Source organism: Diorhabda sublineata, chromosome 5, assembly GCF_026230105.1.
Source record: "Diorhabda sublineata isolate icDioSubl1.1 chromosome 5, icDioSubl1.1, whole genome shotgun sequence".
Lineage (NCBI taxonomy): Eukaryota > Metazoa > Arthropoda > Insecta > Coleoptera > Chrysomelidae > Diorhabda > Diorhabda sublineata.
The window spans coordinates 24233639-24259247 of record NC_079478.1 but is presented as its reverse complement, the minus strand read 5'-3'; the positions used below and the strand labels follow the sequence as shown (position 1 = coordinate 24259247).

The window sequence follows — 25609 nt, the reverse complement described above, 5'->3', positions numbered from 1 at the left end:
GCATCAATTAAGTATCAATTTCAATCATCTGGCAATTTAAGCATATCGTAGGGATGTATGAGAATCACAACTAACTGTGCGATTCAATTTCATTGACAAAGTTTAGTATGTATAGATGCAGTGAAGTATGTATTGACATTCCACGCCCCTTTACTCCCTCGATCTTTCTTTTATATTTAACACTTACACATACTTGAAGATAATGATTAAAATCAAAAAGCATTTCTGACAATTTTATTCAATTTTTTTGTCAAAAGAATATCTCATACTTTAATTTTTTATATTTGGTTCTTGAAATTTTGTGTTTGCATTCTGCATTCTAAAAAATTTTGTTATGAACTTCTGAATCCACCGTATTTTGAATGGCAAATTTTTAGGGCGCACTCAACATCTCTCAATACCTCACATGTCCAAATAAATATTTTTCATTTCTATTTACTACCCTTCTTTATGACCGTCTCCACTATGCAACTTGGCAAACCATTGTTATCAGAGGCGCATTGGAGCTTCTCAACTGTTAATATATGACACAATATAATTTATCACAATCATGTGCTACATAATTGAATGTTATAAAGAGGAATATCCATCTCTCAACGGAACTTGATGATTTGAAATCCATAATTGAAATCTGTGGTCATACTAAACTCACCTTTATATTAAAAATATTTATGCTAACAAGTTTTAGCATTATTTAATATAGAAACAAGCAATAAATGAGATACATGGAAAATAACTCGCCCAAAATGTTGTTTGATTCAAGCAATTACAGATAATCGTTTTATAATATGATCAATTGTTAAGAATAAAATTATTTCTGAGTTAATTAATTGTTCGGTAATATAATAAAATATGAAAAACAACTATTAGTAGGTACCTACGTTAATGTTACAAGAAATTAATTTCGTTTATAGGTAATAAAGAAGACAAATATATTGTGAAATAACACTATGAATCTAGGGGAAAAACAATGTTAGTAGCTTAAGCATTATAAATAATAAAATGACGTTACAGTTGGGTAAACTCTCTATGCTTACCAATTGTGTTTCAGAATAAAACCATCTTAATGTTAAAAATACAAGTTAGCTTTTAAAACTTCAACAAAAAGAGTAATTAACATTAATCTAGGATGGATTTTACTACTAAAAAGAGAAGTATCATCTAATGTCAAAAAGTGTTAAACACCTAATGCGAAATATTCAACACTTCTGAATATTTTTTCATCACAATAGTAAATTATGAATTGGCTTCTGATGAGTATCAAGGAAATCATATGATTATTTCGATTAAAATCTTCTCTATAGCTATTACAGGGAATTTTCAGTCCTACAAAGTATTGATTTTAGAATGAGAAAGCTCTATGTAAAAATCAATACTTTGTAATATGCGAATATACTGAGATTTCCTATATACCAGGAACTGATAAAAATAACGTTATTACACTTTAGCTTCGTTACGAATGTATATGAATTATAAATATTTCAAACAAAATAATATATTTTTTGTATGTTCACAAATTTTACTAGCATTGTTATTATCCAAAATATACATAAAATAAGTACCATTGCAATACTTTAATAAGAATGTTAATTTGGACACACTTTTTATTATGATTAGTAGGTCGTATCGTAAAATTTTAATTTCGTTTTTCTTTCGAACTAGATAAGTAAAATATATATTCTCAGGACAATGGCTATTTAATAACATGTTCAATATAGGAAAATATTCACCAGCAATTGACATTAATTGATCATGATATAAAATATTCACTAAATTTATGATGATACATTTAAAAAACGTAAGCAAATTGTCACTGAAACCATGTATAGGACATTAATAAAAATATCAATATTTAGAAATTACTATTGACATTAAAGTTATCTGCAATGCAATACATTGAAAATAATCAAAATGATTTTATGAGAAGATGCAAACGTTTTCAAAGTTGTTATTAATTCTTATTTTTGCTTATATTTGATATTTATAGGATGATTTTAAAAATCACAATATGAGGATCTTATGATACATAGTGTAAACATTAGGAATAGGAAATTATCAGCAAATAATATATTTTGAAATAACCACTTTATAAATGTATACTAAAAAGTAAAAAATGAAACAAAATCTTGAGTCCTAGTTAATATAGTAGGTTCAAGGGTTGAAAATGAGTTGGGAAAATATAAGTGTTGACAGTCAATGGTTGAGAAATATAAATATGAAGGTATTTTTCTAAAGAGACCTTTCAAGATATGTACAGATCTTATGGCACTGTAGTAAATTGATAAAACTCATTAATACATGTTTTAATTTTTCTATCCAAATTCGCATTTAACGACAACTTTTACTGCTTTCGAGTTTATGAACAAAAATACAAAAACAAAAAAAAATTAATTATTTAGAACTACAAGGAATTGTACACTCAGGATTATGAGGAAATAAATCAGAATAAAACAATTTATTGTGTTGGAACAAAAAAATTTTTGAATATTACAACTAGGGAATAACATTATTGACATGACTGATATAAATACGTACTTAATGTTTATTTATTGGTAATCCTGGCCAAAAGAACTTGATTCAAAAAATTGGCTGGTTCATATCATATTTAAACAAATGATGATGATAGCTATGATAGTGTTTTCGAATATTTAGTAAACCAAATATTTCAAATAGATGTGTACTGAATAGATGAAATTATATTAAGATCCATTTTTAAAATTGTCCAAGATTTAGTGTTCATGAAGTGAATTTTATTGCAATTAAAAATTTATGTGTGTGTAAGGTATTGATATTCATCCAATTAATATTTTTCCAATTTTTTGTTAATTAATGATTTTGGGAAAATAGAAAATGAATAGTGTATGAGAACAGTCAACATAATCAAAAGAATAAAATTGTAAATAAATTAAAAAAATTACAATAGAATTGGAATAAATGTTGGTATTATTTCAATTTTGACTGTTTTAAATTGATTGCTGATTAAGAGCAAGAAATAAATACAAGAATTTCAACAAATAGTTTAATATCATAATTAAAGACATACAAATATCAAAAAAGCAGAAAAAATAATAATTATTCCTTTATGTTGTATTACTGAGAGTAATATTTATATTTTAATAATATGCTGATAATTTCTTTTCTTGATATTACTCTTCTTTCAACGAAAAAAATGATAGAATTAAAATCTACATTAAAAACAAGAATATTGAAGATTATTTGAATTTGTTCAGCAATTATTTTAAAAAATTTACTTTAGACCCCTATTAATTGATTAGCATGTATTTAAACCAATGAAACCGTCAATATAATAAAAAAATTACCCCAATATATTCACATTTAAAATATACTAAAACTATAATGTATTATATTTTATAACAGGTTGAATGTATACTTAAAAAAATGAGACAAGAGGTTTTGAAATGAAGAAAATACAGGATCATTATCCTTTATAAAAAAACAGAGACAAATAATATAAGTTCAAGTGGGTTTGCAATTTTATATATCTATGAATATTTGGATATTAATATAAAAAACAAAAGTAGAAGAGTTAGAGCTGAAAGCCAAAATATGCAGAAGAACAAGAGAGTTGGTAGACAGATAGGGGAAGAAGGAATGGATGGAGAAGAACTGATAAAGATTTGAAGGAGCCTGGAATGGGTATGTTTATTATGGGATACACAATTAGATAGCTAGTACATGTTGAGAGACTACAGAAATATTGGATAACAAAAATATTGCTACAGAAAAGACCGATCTAAGCTAATTTGTGATTTGCTAAAGTTACCACATATTACAATTCACTTATCAATTATATGATGTTGTTATAAAAATATTGAAAATATATTGGAATAACTTCCTTTACAAATATACAAAAATAGACTTTCTAACCAAACAATTTTTCAAAACATGTATGGCAATATGGTTTATCATTTTGTTCTTTAAATGTACCCTTATTCAATTGTTTGAGACAAAAAGCGCATACAAAATGTTCCGGATGGAATTTTTTAAACATGGCTGTTACACATCGACCTGAAATAGGTTTGTGGCATCCAGCACACAGCGAACCTCTTTTAAGATGGTAGTGCGTCTCACAATACGGCTGACCCTCGTGATCGAAGAAAGAGCCCCCAATGAAAGGTTGTCTGCAGTCCTGAAACGATTAAGTATTTACTTAAATAGTTTATATTTTAGAAACTTTGATTTGAAATTAATACACAGTTTAAAAGTTCATTTATCAAATATACCATAAATTCTTACATAAACTTATTGGATGTGAGCTCTTATTTTAGGCAACAGAGGTGGATAACCTAATTTTATTATATATTCTTTTCACTGCATGAAATACCTATTATAAAACTACAACAAATAAATTCTGTAGTTCAAATAAAAATTGTTAACATACTCTATTATAGCTTTTATGGGAATATCACGGTAAACTCATCAATCTAGAAAAAATATTTTTGGATCATTTCTGGGAATTTGGGAATTAGTAAAAACTAGGAAAAGGAGTGGATTCTTACAGGACTCGATCACTTAAAAAGTTCCTAATACTAATAGTGCCTAATACTAATTCTACTTGAAGAAGAAGAAGCTCCGGATCATGTATCTGGTCCTGTGAAGAAAGCTTGAGATAAGTAACATATTTAAGTTAAGTAGGATGAAGCTTAGAATTCTAATTACCTTGTACATGGTCGCCTTTTTATAAGATAGATATAAACCATCACAGGCTTTTATGTGAAAAGATGAAAGTAACTTGACTTTTTCTGACACCTTCAAAAATTATACATTGTAAACAGCAAGATAGTACAGCAATTTTTGTAAGAAGATGTCTGAAAAAGTTGTGTTTCAAAATTGGCACAATATATAAACTCTAGGTATAAAGTTAGAAATAATATATATTTAACTTCAAAATATATTTAATATCACAACAAATGTCATTGTTGATATGATTGTCCTTCCTAGTATGTAATTTTGAATGGTGTTGGGGGTTTAGGACTCAAAATAAAACAGTTCAAAAGTTTTTGAAATGCCAACGTTTCGATCTTTTATTTGGTTTTTGGTAAGACTAAAGCCATTATAACTCAAACGTAGATGAAGATAAACAAGTAAACAAAAAATTATGAAATTAGAAGAGGAGGAGAATTCTCTTTGTCCGGAAAATGTATATATGTATTTTATCTTTTGAATGACGTCTAATAATTTAAAAAGGTATGTTATTTGCATAGGTTTTAATTATATGTGTATGTCTCAGTTTCTTTAAATAACTTTTTCATTCTTTTGTTTTATACAACAATGTTCTTGTTTTTCTATGTCATATAGTTTGTCTTAAATGTAGTGTATCCTTCTAATTTGACAACTTTTTGTTTACTTGTTTATCTTCATCAACGTTTTAGTTATAAAGTACCATATATTTTTAGCATTGTTAAGGATCAAAAAGAAAATCGAAACGTTGGCATTTGGAATCTATTATGCTTCTGCGAATGTTCTAATTAGTTTAATTTTATGAGATTCAGACTAGCAATAGTTCGTTATAACAAAATTATTTTATATCATGACAGGATAACTCAAATTTTTTTCATTTCAGTGCGAATAGTTTCATAAACAGAGAGTAAAAACTAAGCTAATTATAACATTAAATTCCTACCTGGAAATATTTCCTCAGTGATATTCGGCCTCATTATCCATTGTATAATAATGGGAAAGGGTGAATAATAAATATTAAATTGGAGACCACTAGCATTTTGGTAAACAAAATTAAATAAATAAAAAAATGGCAAAAACGTATGTTAAATCAAAGGTAAACAGATATACTTAAAATCAAGATAAATTTCTGAAATTATTGAAGAGTATCAAAGTATTAATATATTTATTATAAGATGAAAATTCAGATCACAAAACGATTACCAGCAGTTATATAATAAAATCATCAATCTGTAGACTTATGTTCACTAGAAATAAGATGAAGGAATTTATCAACCATCTAGCAGTGGTGATATTGTGATGGAAGGTATCTTTTAGTAACTATACCTACCAGCAACATTAATTGAAAAATTAATTTTTTACTTTTAGAAGTGACTAACCCAAGAAGATACCCAATATTCTATATTCTACTCTTTCACAGATTTACTTCATCTACTTCATCACTTCACTACTTGTTTATTAACACTAGCTATTGAAGTTTTAGGTTAGGTTAGGTATTAGTAGCAAATGAAAACATTTAAACAGTTACAGATGAAGGATACTCATATCCAACTAATATGCAATTCATATTAGTTGTTACTTTTATATTTGCTGTGCAGTTGCTGTAAAAAGTTATATATATATATATATATATATATATATATATATATATATATATATATATATATATATATATATATATATATATATATATTTTCTTACAACCACGAACCTAGAAATTATATATTATGACGGAGGCTCTGTGTTTCCAGAGCATATTTTTATTTTTATATTCTTAAAAGAAGGACTGTGTATCATTATTCGATTTCCAATCTATATAATTAATTATTTTTATTCAAATAAGTTATTCTCCATTTTTATTGAAGTGACTGATTGGTTAAAATAAGCCAGTAAGGACATTCTATTTCATCATTTTATATTACAATACAATTTCGTTACATTTGGTGCTTGGCTCCCAAATATACCCTGAGGATGCTCGACTCAATAAGAAAGAGATCAATTTGACTTATAGGTGATCCAGACTTGACAAGAAACAAAAACAACTTAGACAATAGAAGGAGGCTTTGTTTTACCAATACTACCACGGCAAATGCTCTTCCGAGCTGTCTAGTATAAGCAGTTTTTACAAGACAGACAGATGTGGCTCATGAACACCGAGTTTGCCTACAGACGCCCAGAGCGCTAATATATCGGGACTCCTTTCCTTAGAGAAGTATAAGCCTGTGGAGTCAGCTACCAGGGCACGTATTCCCCGAACAGTACAACCTACAGAAGAGCAAGAACAATATCCACAGGTATCTCCACAAGGCAGGCACAACTCGAATTATTCGATGGTAAATGGGTTTACACTCTTGTGCTTGCTTTTCACATAAAAAAAATAAGTTCGATTCTACACATGATCAGACAATAATCATCAATACGGAACACACTGTTTACACGCGAGTCAGACAGTGTAATTTTGAGTGTTGGTGTAATGGTTGTGTAAATAGTGTGTTCAGTGTGAATAACACCAATGATTCCAAAAATTCGAATTTAAAGATTATCAATATACTTCATCAGACTGAAGTTGATGTGGCATTGGACAAAGCCAGTGTCATATTAGTTTGACAAACACTAGATTATGGCGGGCTATGATTATCTCTATTGCAGTCATCCATCGCAGTTGAAAATATTCATACTAATGAATTATCAATTTTCTGCGTGCAACTAATATAGAAAATTTACTATAAAACCATCATATTTGTTACGCCTATGTTCTCAGACATTACACGTACGTGTCTCCTTCAAGTAAAGAAAATATGCACCTGCTTGTACTAATCATTATTTTATTTTCAACTTTTCATAGACGAGAAAGAAATCACAAGCATCATACACAAAACTACACTTTTAAAATAAAATAGATTTCAGTGTCGACATTCTGAAAATAGCTTGGCTACTGAAATCACAACAAACTGATTAAATTCTTTCCAAACAGTGGATAAATAAACTGATAAATCACAGAATGTTACGGCACAGCCATCATTTGTGCTAATTACTTGTGGTCCCTTTTTCGAATTTTTTCATTGATGTCTTTTTTGTGTTTGTTTTTTTTAAATTTTATTTCGACTTTATTAAAATAAAATACAAACGATATATTTTATACAATAAAATTCGGGATTTTTGGGAGGTCATATTTAAGAGAGTATATAAGAGAGAGAGAGAGAGAGAGAGAGAAATGGCATATTTCAAGGGTAGGGGCATTTATTCGTCCTCTTCTTCTTCAGCTCCAATACATCCTGGGCAAACAGGTTTACCTTCTACAGCATAAAAGGATTTTCCTTGGACTGGTAACTTGCAATCCTAATAATTCATAATAATTTTACACATATAAATTAATAGGTATGAATTTATCCTTTTATTACTTAAAAATACTTACTCTACATACGAAACAATCAGGATGCCATTGGGCGTTTAGAGCTGAGATATAATTTTCCATAATAGCGCGATTGCAAGCTCCACATTTCGGAGCAAACATATCGAAATAGTCATCACGACAATAGGGTTTCCCCTCACGTTCGTGGAAGCCTTCTTCTCCGAATTGTTTGCCACATTGAGCACAAAAGAAGTGATCCATATGCCAAGTTTTTTCCAGAGCTGTAACGCATTTCTAAACAAAAGAAATTTCATAAAAATAATAATCATTTAGGTATTAGTGCCTATTTAACAAATATATCATCAGATATTTGTTCTAAATGTTGAATTTTTAGTTTAGTTATTACTTTACTAAAAACTATTGAATTATGCACCTTGATAAATTCTGTGAAATTGTGACCATGTAGTGACACAATAACCTAAATAAATGAAATTATTTTATCTGAAGATTTTGTATTCACTTTGAAATATTCACTGATGATAATTTGTAAATATGCACTCAAACGATTTATGTTGTATTCCAGACGGAAGTTACTACAGTGACTGTTGGTTAGACGTACATCTAAGATAGGTCCGTTACAGTAGGCACATCTGGGGCTGAATAAATTGTGATAGTCGGGTTCGCAATAGGGTTTTGCTTCTCTTTCGAAGAAGTTTCTAGTACCTAGTTCTTGATTACAATGAGCACAAGTGAAATGCTCTGGATGCCATGTTTTACCCAATGCGGTGATGACTTGTCCAACGATGGGTTTATCGCAGGCGTTGCAGCATCCCTTTTGGCTAGTGTTGACTCCTTGACGACTCATGTCTGCTTGGAGATTTCCTAGCATAGAATCCAAATTCTCCCTTGGTGGTGGAGGGGCACTCTGGGTTTGAGTAGCCTTAATAGGACGAGCGTACTGCGATTCGGAAACCGTAGAATGCTGAGGTCCCTGGTTCACCTGTAAAAAATTGAATTAACGAATAATTTTTCAAACAAAAAACTTCTCGACTGACCGCTTCTTTAGGTGATGAATATTAAACTGATGCCTTGTGGCCTATTTTATTTCTCAACGAAGTTAAACAAGTCCCACGTCTCCTCCCCACTTTTATACGTGCGCCTGGCCATTTTTTGTACAGGGTCATGGATTTGAGTATGTTCCTAGTGTGCCTCTTTTTTGCTCTTGTGGTTTAAAGTAATGAGATGTATACGACGTATTTCGTTGTTAGACAGTAGTCGGTTATTTCGGGAACGTTTAAAACTTCAGATTATGTCACAAATTATAATAGAAGCGTGTTGAATACATTGTTAAAAATTCAAAGAAGGAATAGTACGGAGTATAAATGCCATAACTACCGATTGTCTCTTATGTAAATTGTGTAAATTTATTTCTTTTGTAAACTAAATAATTGATATATATATATATATATATATATATATATATATATATATATATATATATATATATATATATATATACATATATCTTCAAATCTTCCAATAAACGCATTTCAGAAATAAATGTATTAAATTAAATATTACTTTTCACGTAAAAAATATACTTCTTTGATTGTAAAGTAAAAAAAATAATTTTCCGGCAATGGATAAATGAAGTAGAATAGTTCAATCAAACATTTCAATAAGACATCTATAAAATATAGACAAAGTGTATATACAAAACTCGAACCTTGCAAAATATTTGAGAGCTGTAGTCTTAAGCATAATGATTCTGAACGAATTCAAACAGAGATAGGAAAAACTAGATAAGAAAGAAAAATAGAAGGATTTACAAAAAAATGAAGGGTCTTATTATTCAATAATAACGGAAGAGACTAAGTATATTTTAATTGGCAAATGTAGAGATTTTCGAGGCGCTGAGAAAGATGAAAAATAACGGAGAAGTAATCCTAAGTAGCGAAAATGATTATATCTCTACCATATAGTACCAAATACTCAAACTATGATAAATAATGATCCTAAATCAGTAGATATTTTTGAAAAAGCAATAATAAACACGATAATGCCCAAATGAATCATTTCAGAGTAGTGAGTACAAATAATTATACATTGTAAAATTTCAAGGAATTTTTTACTTTTTGTACTTTTGTACTTTTAGTGATATATTTAAAGATTTTACTAGGTAACTTACGTTGATAATACTCTGCACGTTTGTGGTAAACACTTAATAATTAAGCTGGATATATCCAAATACTGAGTACATAAATCTTTCATTTACTTCTCAAAATCGTTACGATAGAAAAATACTGGCAACATATTATTGGGATTTTAAAAATTCAATATTTTTTAACGTACTCATATACTTCTAATGCAATCAAATATTGAAATAAAAACTATAGAATAAATCAAAACCAATATTGAAAATTAAAAGAACAATATGAAACCCTGTTCTCATTTCTATTGTTTAAATTATAAAACATACATGACCCATTATTTTCAGTAGAAATTAACGTCGATATTGAGGTTTACCTCACCTAAAATATGTGGAGTCGGCAAAATATAAAAATTAATTTTCCGTTGTTACTTTCAGTAAAAATAGCAAATATATGAAATTTACTTTCGAATTTTATTTTTTTACTAGAAGAATAATAAATATATTCAATTTATGTTACGTTCAATTTTTTACTAGAACATTTTTATTTTCTTGAGAGGTGAATATGCCACAAATATATTTCGTTGATTTTTATATGGAATGGTTCAAGATATTAATATCTCCAGTTGAATATGATAAGAAAATAACTCAAACAGTTGTGAAACAAAATATACAGAATATACCGACTACAACTTTTATTTTTCTACACCCTTCTATATTTTCCTAATAATAAATTCTATTTTACAAACTTCCTAAATTCAAAGATGAGCAATAATACGTTACGTTTAATTTCGAAAACTATTAACAATTAACTCACCTTAATATTTGACAAACTAGCCATTAAATCATCAAGTTCCCTAGTTGCTGTAGATGCTGCAGTATGAGTTACATGAGAAGAAAGTAATTCAGTTTCACCAGGGTAACCCGTTTCAGTTTTGGTTTCTTTCACTGTTATAACAACTTTCTTAGGACCAGCGTAAATAACGTCTCTAAAAAAAGTAAATTTCAAATAAGAAAATGAGAATGAAAATTAATAAAATGTTTTCACTTGCAGAAATGCCTTGCAATTTTGAACATAGTTTTATTTTTGTATTCCCAAAAAATAACTACCAATAGCAATTACCAATACCATTCAATGTTTATGGTCTAATTCATCAAAATTCAATAAACATACGATAGAGAAAAAAGTTTGAAAATTACTAATTTGGTTAAAGGAAGCTATTTTTTCGAACATTCTGCTAATTAATTATAATAAATCTAATATCCAACAACTTTATAGTGTTTAATTTTTTTGTGTCCAAATACACGAAATCATCATTTGAGTTATGAAAAACAAGTACAAAATTTAAAACAATTTTGTACTTGTTTATTTAAATTAAATATGTTTCAAGATTAAACTTATTTTAATCTTGAGATTTTAATCTTATTAAAATAACTATTCTTTGCTCAATAAACACATAGCCTCCGACATAATGCTCACATTTATATTTCATCCACCTGTAAATGATTATTAGGATAATTCATTGTAAATATTAACCTCTATCAAATACGTTTTCGGTCCAGTTTCATCCAGTGTAAAAATATTATGAGTCATCATAAAACTCTAAATATAAGTTTTCGGTATCTTGATAACTAGGCTAGTTATAAAGTATATTAGAACATTTAAAAATAGTTTGATACACGCTATTAAAATGTTCAATTTTATTAATTTTATTATAATTTATAAAATGGATGTTAAAATCTATAAATTAATAATCTTTATCGATTATTTAGAACGATGCTAAACGATAATTGGCTAATATTATTATATAAATAATATTATATATGATATTATATATGATATATATATATATATATATATATATATATATATATATATATGTATATATATATATATATATATATTTACTGATGCACATGCCCATTAGTCCGCTATTGTTGCAGAAAAATCCTTTTCACACAAATAAAGAGGTTGTGCCAAAGATAGACGCGTATTTTGTGTTGTTTCCAAAAGATTATTTTTTGGATAGTTTGATGAAATTGGAGACTCTCTGAACTAGTATTTAGAATTAAACGGCATGACTGCATTTCCATTTTTTTCAGCAAAATACAGTCTGCTTGCTATTGTTTCTTCAAGATATTCTAAATTATAATTTCAAATAATTTCTTGGACAGTTGTACTGGACTGTATAAATTAAAATCGTAAAAAATAAATGTTTGAGCTTTGTCCTCAGCAGAACTACGTCGTCCACCAAATTTACCTGATCTGACTTCCTCTGACTACTTTAGGTTCCTCCACTTAAAAAAAAAAATAAGTTGGTAGTGTGAAGACGTGACGGCAGATACAAATGCGTATTTTACTAAACTAAAAGATTATGTCTAACAGCCCTTGTACATCAAGTAATTACCATAAAAGTGACTGCAAATTTATATTATTTGAAGATTCAATAAGTAAATTACTAGAAAGGTCTTTTGTTTGGACAATTTTCAAAAAAATACGTAGTTAGTAGCAATAACGCACTGTAGTGTCAGTTTTTAGAAAACAATCTTTTATATTGCTGAAAAGTATTCTTGTGGAACAGATGGAAAGCTCTCTCTTACATGCACAGTTCTAAAAGTTTAAAAGCGACATCAAATGAGTTTAGTAGACTGTGATTATTAATTTAAGTGTTTTTATAATTTGAGAGAATATAACATAAGCGATGAAGTATGTTTGGCTGTCGAATAATTGTACGTTATGCATAGTATATCAATATTGAGTATGCAAGTATTTTCAAAATAAGATACTCCATATCATCTTTATATATTTAATGACATCTGGAACTTTTTTCATGGTACAAGTAAATATTACATGAGAAAACGCGTAGAAAAAATTACCTTTCTACAATGAGGCTCTGTTAAAACATTCTTTGTACGAATCCCAACAATATATTGTAGGTTGGTACACGTATGAAAAACAGAAATACATGAAATGTTGAACCTAGCAGATTCGGGAATTGTTTATGAGCAATCAACACAATAGTTTTCACTCAATTTTGTAGTTTATTCCAGTTTTGTAATTGTGATTTTACGTTGGCCCATATTAACTCTATAAGGTCTAATGAACATTAGTATTATTCAGCAGATAATAGGTTTGTTCCAACTTATCAAAAAATCGTCCTTAATATGGTGACGATTCTGCGCAATTGAGATAACGTATTCCAACAGGGAAGTTACCGTTATACGAACGATTCTGTTTTCTGTTACAATCACATATGTAATATTCCTATATGGACACTTGATATGGGAAAAAACGTTACGGTGCCGACAAGGAAGATAGAGAAATAGTTGCCATTCCGTCTTCCTTCGTCGAAACAACTTTCACTTATAGAAACTGTCCATACAAGTATTACATACGAGGAAGTATTGATATCTAATTATCCTAGATCAGTTCCATGCATAAACAAAATATTGCGTTACGATAGTAACGAACAATAACTTATTAGAAGTGTCAGTGTAAAGTTTGACGTCAAAAAAGTAAACCAAAGTTACGCAATAAATTAAAAGAAAAAAGATGTCCACTGAAATTGTGAAAATCGAAAAATTGCAGTAGCGAGCCATCATCAAGTATCTGTATTTAAAAGGGTTAAGAGGTAAGCAGAATTACGAAGATATGCTTAATACCCTTGGTGATCAATATCCTTTGTATGCGTCCGTGAAAAATTGGACTGCAAGCTTCAAAAGAGATAAATTTTCCATTGAAGATGATGACCGATCAGGAAGGCCAGTCCCCGTTAATATCGATGCAGTTCATGACATGATTTTATCAGACCATCGAATTGGGCTAAAACGGATATCTGAAGCACTGAATATTTCATACGAACGCGTTCATTATATGTATAGTTCACGTCAATTTGGACATGAGAAAAATTGCTGCAAAATGGATTCCCAAATGTTTGAATGTTGACCAAAAGCGTGCAAGGGTAGAAGCATCGCGTTCGATCAGTGTTCGATTTGAAAACGATGTAGACTTCTTAAACCGAATTGTTACTATGGATGAGACTTGGGTACATTTCTACGATCCAGAAACAAAGCAACAATAATCGATGGAATGGCGACACTCTGGTTCTCCAAGACCTAAGAAGTTTCGTGTCCAAAAATCTGCTGGAAAAGTTCTTGCTTCAGTTTTTTGGGATTGTCATGGTGTAATCATAATGGATTTTTTGGATAAGTATAGAACAATAACCGGAGATTGCGGGAAAATATCGTTTGAACACTTCCAATAACCGATTCAAGAACAGACCAGATTAACAAGTTGGAACAACCCTAATAACAACGCATTAAGTGAAAAACTATTTCCAGTTCTAGCGTGTAGTTTATCCTTCAGAGCACATCCCACTAGCAATTTTTCTAATGTTCTAACTAACCGCAATTTTATTTATTGCAATAAGTTATTATTTTTGTGTTCATTGAAAATAGTAGTAAATTATTCACAAAGAAAAACAATAATTATAATTCTTTTCTCGTTTTATAATGAGAACTACCAATAGCCAGTTTGGATATTTTTAGACAAATCAAAAATATATTAAATGCGGTGTTTGAAAATAAGTTTCAATCAGACAGTCGACTGCAATTACATGTTGTTAGCAATTTACAAAAATACAATCCGCGTACTGTTTCTATTAGATATTCTTGGGTAATTATATTTCCAAATAATTTCATGGGCAGTTAAACAATATGATGTGCATTTAGTTAGTTAGTCCACTAGATCACCAGATGTAACACGTATTGCATTAAGTTTAATTAGAGATATTTCAGAAGGTTCTAATTACTAATTAAACACTTTTATGCGACAAAATAGATGTGTGGATATTGAAAAAAACAGTAGGGAAAAATTTTGATAATATTTGGAAGGAATGGCTGTGTTAAATTCACTAGATCCTCACTTTTATGATGATTCGCGGTTTTCTACATACAAGAATAATAAACAGAATGTCAAATTTATAGATATGGTGTAATTGTTAATATATAGTTACAATGTCATTTTAAAGGCTATTTATATAAGGCGTATAAAGTTGTTTGAAAAATACAAAATTTTGATTCCTTGTCAATTGGAAAGGAAGAAACTGGAAAATGACATGTGTTGATTGAAATAGACAAAGAGCACAAACGGAAGTCATGCAAATCTTCAGAGAAAACTATATTCACTTGCATACCCCTAGCGCAGTTTGTTAAATAAAATAGAAAAAAATTTGTGACATCATATTTTTGATCGTTGTCTACTAATTAATCTACTCGAAATAAGGATGTTCTAAAAAATTGAATATCCAAATTTGGCAATTTTCACCAAATGAATTATTATTGAAATGCTACCTAAAATGGTAGCAGAATTAAAATGACGAGAGTATAGTTTCTCACTATATTTTTATGTTATATTTTCCTTATATCGTCTACTTTTCTGCGTGTTGGTATACATCAACTTTTTTTCTATTGATGGAGTTTTTTTGGCAAATTGTGTATAGTTTAATTTGACACGAAACACATTGCTAACATCAATTTACCTTTAAAACTCGCCTAATAGTTTTCGTGAAAAACATTTGGCAACCTTCAAACTATTTGATAAAGAGCGAGAACTAATTTTTATATTACTTATTAACATAATTATTCCAATTGATTGAATTAATATCTCATAATTTGGTGTTATGAACATATTTTAAAATTTACGACAGTTCATTCATATAATTCAACAATCAATATTCAAATTTAAAAATCTTTCTAAAAGAAAAAATTAATTTCGAGATACCACAATTTTCAATTAATTAATGACAGTAATTTTTAATATTGTTATACTTTTATACACATTTTTATATTATACTTTGACCATTACTTCAGTCCCCGATGATAAATGCTTAAGTATTAAAAAGCTCAGATACAGAGTACATTTCGTAGTGGGATTGTGGAAAAATTAAACACCAATGTATACTAACTCTAATATACTCCAAGCTTTCGAATATTTATGAATTCATCATCTGGGACTGAAATTATGGTAAATACAATATATAAATAAATATTTTAACAATGATAAAAATTACATAAATTAGTTAAGAATTGTGTTGTGATAAATGTTGTTATATCTAATGTTTTCTAAAATATATGAGATGGGATTAGTAAATAAACCATTAATAGAGTTAGCCCAAGCAACTACAGTTGCTCCCAACCACTTGAGGAGTAATTTCTACCGAGCAATTCTGGATTTAAATTATCAAAATAAAATCAAATAGATTTGAAATTATTTTCATCAATCGAAACGTTACAAATTTATTAATCTACAGGCTGATTTAAAAAAGTTTTTTTACTAGTATATTTCTCAAAGTGTTCCTCCAAACATCAAAAATTTATATTTTATAGTTGATGGTAGCCGAAAAACAATACGGGTGAAGTGAAAAGTTGCATTTCTTACATAAGTAAATTGTTACATTTTTAGATATTACACACATTTTATATTTAGTTTCTCTGTTCACAATCAAATGATCTAACCAATCAAAACCAAGCTCATCTCTTCCTGTATAAGCTAGGTGTGATTAATGACCGTAATTCTGAAGAATATTCAATACACTCTAAACTTACGAAAGTTCTATATTAGAACCACACCGTCTATGCAAAGCCATGATTTGATCTTACATGTTCCAGGAGAAAATAATGCTACCACTTTGTTTTGGGCCTTATTCGAATCCTAGATGTAGATATAGATTGGTTGATCAAATCAATTCCTACCAGTCATTGGAATCGAGACTAATTTTGGAAATCATCTGACATTTACCCCAAACTTCCTTTTTGAAATAAGAATTTTTACAACAATCAGATTTAAAGAGGAAGGTTGAACATAGAACTTATTCCTTCTACCCTCTAAACTTTGAAATCCAAAAAACAAGAAGGTCTAAGAAATAAGAAATCATAGAAATTTATATAAATTTCTTTAATCTTTCTTTTGATATGTTTATGTTTATAAATATTATTGATTTTAGTTCTCTTCTATTTCAAAATTAGTTTTATAATATTTCCTAAAAGATAGATGAAAATTGACGTTTCGACTAATTTTGAGTCTTTAGCAAAATATTGTCGTTGACACTGACAATTTGCGTATCTATATTAATCAATAGATCACCTACATCATGAACATCAAAATAAGAATAAAATCAAAATAGAAATTTGTTCTAATAAGAGAAATTAATTTTTCATAAGACCTCCCATCTCAATATGCATTAACGAACCATTAAATATAAAAAATAGTCCTAATAATGGAGCATATTGTATATTCTGTAATTGTTACGTGAGTAAAAGGGCTATAGAGCACTGTCCATTTGATACATTTCCTGTTATATAATAATAACTCATTTATTTGTATTCCACTTTAAAAGGATAGTTCTATAAATATTTATTAAGCTATGAAAAAAACTATCATTCTATGGATTATTTATCACGTTGTAATATTCGATCCGGTATAATTAATAAATTACTGCTTTATATGTGTGCAAATTTTCGAGAGATATAAGCCTGTATAATTTCAGATGGTAATATTTATGTATTTCGAGATGATAACACAGAGAGTTTAATAAAAATTATTTTCCATATTATTAACCTTACTATTTAACCTAGTTCTGATAATAGTGTACATACATCGAATCAAAGAGGTGGATAATTTCAGCGTTAAACTATAACTTAACGCAAAGCATGTTTCATGTTCTAAAAACGTTTGAAATCTTATTTTGAAAAAATCCAATTTGCAAACACGACAGGTGTTTATTATTTTTTTATACAGATGTGCCATCAAGAAAATATTTCAGTTACAATTATTTATTTTGAGACATATTTACTACAAACTGTGAAATGAATACGTTATAAAAACAGATTACAAAGAAAAATAGAAATCTTTCAACGAGAAAGTGTATATATAATTTTTTTTCGTGATGATTTATCTTGATTTTACGTTAAATTTTTACCTATTATTTTGAACTAATTGATTTTTTTTTCTAGATAGCCCTCGGTAAATCTGTGTTTCATTTTTCTTTCTTGTAAAGACATATCTGCAGGAATATAAAAAATTGAGCCAAAGTTCCTACTCCAAAGTTTTCATTTTATTTCATTGTCCGAGATTTTCTGAATTTTTTCACAAAATTTTGTGGAAATACATAATTTTCGAAAATAAAATATTTGAGCGTATTGAAAATAAAATAAGTATCTGAATATTGTACAGGGAAGTAGTTTTCTACAGCCTGGACATTTTTTTTAGATTAGTTTAGAAAAACTAATAGCAAATTGTATTTTTCTATAATTATTTATTTATTATGCTTAGGACACATTTCTCAAATTCATATAGAAAAAAGATAAAAACCTTTTTATTTGAATTGAAAATTTGTTTTTGTTTTTCATTGTCTTGTCTTATCAAACAGTGCAAAATCTCAATATTTTTTGGAAAATTTCTAAGTGTGAGTTTTCAAGGTTAAAAGTAATTTAATAGTATTTTAAGTAACGATAGACGTTGAGAAAAGAGCCGTTTCACATGAAAGTTGCAACTTAATTTTTTCTACTCCCTTTGATATGTATTATTTATTGATTCTGTTCAAATGGTTGTGGAACTGATAGTTAGATTAATATTTGTATTTTCAAATCAATTCAAAATTATTAGGTGATTATTTTCAGCCCTCAATTTCATCATGTATGGGATATTTTAATGTCTATAATATGCTTCAAGTTGATTTGATATTTGAATAATTAGTTCAAACGGATGATGGTATCATTTTTTTTTGTAATTCTTCAAAATAACCTATTAGAATTTTGTGTGTTTCCAATCCATAAATTGTTCATAAAGTTCTTGTACTTTTTCGATAATATACTCTTTCTAATGCGTGCATGAAAATTTTTCGTTACCTATCACTCTCTCTCATAATAAAATTTAATTCAATTGATTTTAAATTAGATAATATGGTATAAGATATATTTTTAATAAAAGGTAACTTGATTCTATGTGTATCGTAACGAAAATCAGTAACATAATGGAATTTATCATGATTATATTTTTTCAATAAGTGTATTATGAACCAGAGGTACAAAAAATGTATTAACGCCTCTATCTTAGATAGGACTAGAGAGTTGGTAGTTTATTAATGTAATAATAACGTACGTATAATGTTGTAGTAAGCAGTAATGATCGGGAGATTCCTTAAAAGAAGAGCGGTACTCACCCAGAATTTAATTCTTCCAATAAACTATCAACAGATGGTCTGTTCAAAGTACTTTGGGCACTGGATGGTCTAGAATAATTTGAAGGACTGCGAGCTCCAGAATCACGCATAGACCCATTGTAATGGCTGCCATTCATATTTTCTGGAAAGAAAATAATCAATTCACAATAACAGATTTTATAATAACGATTATTATAATAGTGTCCATTAATACTTTATAGTTTAATATCAAAATCCGAAAATTTAACTTATTGCACAAATGCTGGATGAATGCCTGAAAAGTCTAAATGCATATACGAAAAAATCTATGCCAAGTATGAAAGTTGGTGTATGGAAGAAAAGTTGCACAGGAAAAGATACTATTTTTAAAAAACATGTATTAATAAATTAAAAAAAGATGTTGACACAAATAAGTTTAGTTTACCTGATTGCTTTTCGAAAACTAAACTTAAAAAGAAAATATTATATTATTAGTGCTAAAAGTATCGATGATAATGGTGAAGGTGGATAGTAAGAAATAGAAAATTGATTAAATATATGTAATACTTCTATATGGACAGTTTCTATAAGTGAAAGCTTTTCCGACTTAAGAAGACAGAATGGCAACGATTTCTCTATCCTCCGAAGTTCCAGCTTGGTTCTGCACATGCTCAAGCATTCACGGTATAAATAAAGTATCTCGAACGAGAGAAAAAAATCAACACACACAACCCACACCAACTGTCCATATAAGAGTATTACTATGGAGTGTAGAGAAGGAGGAACGTCTCTTATGGACGGTACGTTTAAAATATGGTCTGAATTCTGTAGGGATAATACGTGGCGCTGATTGTACTATGGGATTGAGATCTGAAGTTAAACACTTACTGTATAAGAAATTATCAAAGTTGTGACTGACGTTTGATTATATTCATGTGAAAAGCTGTGCAATCCTTAATATCTTATTAGATTTTTATTTTTTATTAAGAACTTGATATATTTCTGTACCTGCTTGCATAAGCTAATTACCAATGATATTTTAACAAAACTATAATTATTATATTTGTTGCGGATAGAGTTCAATATTTTATTTCTATGAACCAAAATGTTTTATTTTCAATTATTTTATTATTCTTATTGATATTTTTATATGACTATAACTATTATATTAGTTGCTAATGAAGTTCAATATTTTATTTTTATGAACCGAAATATTTTTTTTATTATTCTATTATTTTTATTGATCTAATTCGCTATAATTATTATATTAGTTACGGGTAAAATTCAATATTTTATTTTAATCAACCAAAATGTTTTTTTATACTATTTCATTATTGTTACATGATTCTACTTTTTTTTCATATTAGAATATATGTATTATCTAAACCAAATAAATAGCTAAATAATAAAGTTAATTTAACGAGATTCTGTTTTTTTAATCGTTTCATTATTTTAATACTACTAATTTCATTATCACGGTGCATTATTTAAAGCATTACTATACAGTTATTTTCAAATCAGCGCTTAAAATTCAAGCGAATACCCTCTATAATCAGCGCCACCTATTTACCCATCAAAAATCAGCTCACATTTTTTAACCCAGAGACGTTCCTCCTTCTCTACACTCCATAAGTATTACATATATGTATACAACATTGAATCACTGATAGATGATAGCACGAGAAGCCTATATGAAAACCGACTAACAAATAAGGAAAGGACTTAATACCCTGGAGTGCGATGTGGAGAGACGCTGAAACAAAATCAAATTATGTATCATAGAAGCAGCAGAAGAATCTATTGGTAGAAGAAAAGTTCACATAAATGGGACCAATAACAGCAAAAAACCCTGGTTCTGTGGCAAAGTTAAAAAACTTTCGCAACAGAAGAAGAAATCCTACCTTATATACAGGAGCTCACTAACACCAGAGAATCACTCCAAATATACAGAAGAGAGAAATAGAATCAATACAAGAATCAAAGCCATAAAACGAGATTACTGGGCAAAATTTACAAGCGACATAGATCATGACCTATATGAAGCACAGAAGAAGAAGGTGTGCAAGATGCTCAAGAACAGGAAACAGCCAACAAACGAATTTGTGCAAACGAAAGGAGTCACCAAAAATGTATGGGAAAAATACTTCCGGAAACTTAACATCGAAGAAGCCATAAGCATAGAAAACTACGCGACAAATCATCAAATATCAGTGAACGAAAAAGATGTAATGATAAAAATAAAAAAACTGAAAACTGAAAAACAGAAAAACCTTGTCCCAAACGAACTTCTAGAATATTCCGGTCCCGAGCTAGGAAAACATTTAGAAATTCTCTATAAAAATTTTAGAGATCGGAAATACCCATGGAATGGCACAAAAATATAACTATTCCTATATTTAATAGGGGACAGAAGACGCACCCAGACAACTACAAGGGCATATCGCTGCTGAACACAAGCATGAAACTCTTCACTAGCATTTTAAGGGCAATACTTGAAAAACAAATAACGAACAGGGAAGAACAACAAGGTTTCAGACGAAATAGATCCACGACCGACGCCATATTCATTATTAAACAACTAAAAGAAACATCGATCGAATTTAATACACCAGCGTATGTCTGCCTCATCGATTTGACCAAGGCTTTTGATAGGGTCCGCCTCTCCATACATCATAAATATATTGATATCGAAAGAAACGCCAGACACCATCGTAAGAACAGTCCGCAGTCTCAATACGAACAACACAACCAAAGTAAAGGCAAAAAACACTTAAACGGAAGAGATACCAACACCAAGAGGCATCAGGCAGGGCGACAGCCTCAGCCCAATTCTGTTCAATTTCTTAATAGACAGAATTATAGAGGAAGTATCATCACTAAATTTGGGTACCGAATGGGACAGAATAAAAGAATCAGCATTGTATGCTACGCCAACGATGCAGCTATTTTCGAGGAAACGCAGGAAGACCTACAGAGACAACTACACAAATTCTGCCAGGTCAGCCAAGCGATGAACATGACTAATCAGGAACACTAATATCAGGGAACAATGTGTGGTGCAAGGCGAACATTTTCGTGCGATGTTTTCTATAATTTTCGACGTGGATTAAACCAATATCAATAGACCAAACATTTAGTAATGAAGCACCATTTCAAACCACCGTATTTTGCTAGTTTTCTGAATTCAATCATGGTGGCACTTGTTCAAAATCCGCTGGTATGCCATAAAATATCGACGGTGTGCATAAACGGATATTGCAAGATCGTCATGTGATATACCGTGAGATTAAGGTATACTTGGGCATTAGTTCCACTTGCATACATTTAAGATTACATAATTTGACAATGGCTCAAAAAAACAAGTGTCGATTGATCCAACGAAAAAAATCAATTGCGGAGTTTCAAAAGACGTAAATAAATCATTCATCTTTGCATATGAACTCGAAACTGGACAACAATCGACTGTATCGTCTTCTTTCAAGACGAGCCAAATCCAACAAAAGTTGTTCGTGCACGAAGCATTTTGAACCAAAAGGTCGCCTATTTTTTTTTTCGGGATAATTGGACATATACCACTATTTGTTTGCCAGACGTGATCGAGCAAATCAGAGAAACCAATCATTCTTCACCACGACCACTTGGACTCTCACTCCCTCTAAAAATTAAATCTAAAAAAGTTAAACCGAAAAGACTACAAATCTACGAGAAATAAAAGGCAAACTGGCTTAAAATTTGAATGAAATGTTTGCATAGAAGATGTTAGAGACATCTGTGGATTTTTTCTTACTAGAGAAAACAAAGTCAAATCCATGTTACCTGTATACACCACAAATGTACAAAACGCAGTTAGTTACTAATTAGAGCCAATATCCAAAATTGTAAATATTCCAAAATAATCAGTAGCAGTATTATTAAAAAACGTTTTACTATCCTATTCATTATAGCACAAATGATATCTCGGAATTAAGAGGCAACGAATAGATTCTCCAGAGATCATTCTTATATATTCAAGATTTAATTTTACTTACCCGTCCCATTATGTCGGCTATTACTTAAATCCTGTAGCAAAGAATCTAATTCATCTAAGTTGTTATTGAATGGTCTTTTTTCCATTGTTGACGAACCTGAACTGTGAGCACCGCTCCCGGTTAAGCCGTAACTTGGACTTCTATTGCCGGAATTCGGTGGAACTTTACCGTAAGTTCCCTGTAACAATTGGAAAGCACGTGAATTTCAACATGTGTAATATATGAAAAATATGATTAATCATATTCGTAGTATCATGTGTGATAATATAATGTATTATCTTTTTTCTGGAATTATGACTTTTACATAGATGAAGACTTGTGGTTTTGGTTAATGATTCACTGGATATATCTTTTATTTCGAATGGTCGATTTTTATCATTTCCCGAAATCAAAGCAATGTTTTTACTTCTTTTCCAATGTTTTCATTAATTAAATACCTATATATTTTTTGGCAAGGCTTCGAACGCATCTTCCTATTACTGTTCAAAATACTGTTAAAATTTAATAAGCCATAAGTTGTATTCAATATAGAATTTCTGAAATCATTGAGACATTATGTTGAAAGAACTAAGAACCAATAAACCTACACTCTCAATTACCCTGTGTTCTGCTTCTTTCGATAATTAAGTTATTCTCTTCAGACACTGAATATTACCTCTATCGCTAAAGCTACAATAAAATTAATCATTTAGCAAAATGTTATCGATCTATATAACCTTGCAGTTCAGTTACATTAAAAAGATAGGAATTACATGGAACTGCTTTTGTCGTAATATACCGAAAACCGGCTAGATTAAAATTTAAAATGATGAAGTAATCAATATCCAAAAATTTGTTTACAACGATTATAATTCATGTATTATATCTTTTTATAAACAATTCACTAGAACTACTCATTTGGAATCTAGAACGAATGTATATGCGAGTTCATTTTATTACGGGATACACTCGTAGGTGTATTAAATGATATTATATGATTAAAAAACATGTAAACAAAAATTAATTATTATAATTTTCTCAATATTAAATTATAATACTCATAACTTTATTAGTTCTCTTCCATTATTTCGTGTCAAATAACAGTATTTCAAGCTAACTGTTATTACCTAAAACGAGAATGGTCCCAGAGGTGGCGGTAGTTGCTTAAAAAATACCACTGTATTATAAAGCATGCATATATTTCAAGTTTGAAGACCCCACATTTTTTAGTATTTGTTGGTAGCCATCGATAGTGAACGTTTTCAGTGAATTTGTAAATATAGAAAAAATTGGCCATCGTTATTTGATACAATACTTTTATTTGGACGGCGTTATCTCAACCAATATAAAAGCTGAACTAGATTCTACTCTGGGTGAGACAGCTCCTTCGTTATCAACAGTAAAATATTGAGTAGCAGAGAAGACCAGCATCTCGACCAAATGAGGTGATGACTCCAGAAATGTTGAAGTAAATTCACAAAGCGGTACTGGATGGTGGTCGACTGAAAAAGCGCTAGTAGGAAATATAGTAGGCATTTCAAAAAGTGCTGTACATCGCATATTAACTGAAAATTTGGACATGAGAAAGCTGTACACAAGATAGGTGCCGCATTTGCTCGCAACGGAACAAAAACAGCGTTTCCGTCCAACATTTCGCAATGTTTCATAGAAATAAATCTAAATTTTTGCGCCGTTTTATAACCATGGATAAAACGTCTGACCATCACTTCACATCCGAAACTGAAACTGAAAAGGGAGAACCAGCTCTAATGAAGGCAAAGACCCTTCCACCTGCAGGCAAGGTCATGGCGTCGGTTTTTTGGGATGCGCGTGGGATTATTCTCATCGATTATCTTGAAAAAGGAAAAACTACCAGCGGCGAATATTATGCGAACTTATTGCAACGTTTGAGTGAAGTAATCAAGCAAGAGAGAGAAAACGCTATTTCATCAAGAGAATGCACCAGCTCACACATCCGTTAATGGCCGAAATTGATGAATTAAATTTTTAATTAATAACTAATGTACCCTTTTCGTGAGATTTAGCCTCCTCGGATTATTTATTGTTCCTTGACTTGAAAATAAGGTCAAATATTTTCAAATAATGAAGAGGTCAGTCGGCAGTTAATGGCTATTTTGAGGAGTTTGACGAATCTCATTATAAAACCGGTATCGAACTTATTGAGCATCGCTGGGAAAAG

General features: G+C 29.7%; 1 protein-coding gene across 6 annotated transcripts in view; it reads right to left on the bottom strand.

Moving 5' to 3' along the window:
- Positions 1 to 3005: 3005 nt before the first annotated feature.
- Positions 3006 to 25609, bottom strand: part of LOC130444527 (paxillin) — a 76367-nt gene continuing 53763 nt past the window's right edge. For 4 of the 6 annotated variants that reach the window (XM_056779715.1, XM_056779712.1, XM_056779713.1 and 1 more), the window contains 6 exons: positions 23431 to 23608; positions 19424 to 19565; positions 11020 to 11191; positions 8673 to 9053; positions 8117 to 8347; positions 3006 to 4150 (listed from right to left, as the gene is read on the bottom strand). In XM_056779715.1, the coding sequence (XP_056635693.1) occupies positions 3884 to 4150; positions 8117 to 8347; positions 8673 to 9053; positions 11020 to 11191; positions 19424 to 19565; positions 23431 to 23608 (1371 nt within the window). In that variant the 3' untranslated portion in view covers positions 3006 to 3883. Of the gene's footprint in view, positions 4151 to 7524; positions 8041 to 8116; positions 8348 to 8672; positions 9054 to 9108; positions 9197 to 11019; positions 11192 to 19423; positions 19566 to 23430; positions 23609 to 25609 lie in introns of those variants that run through there. The other 2 variants (XM_056779716.1, XM_056779717.1) reach the window with 2 other exon arrangements.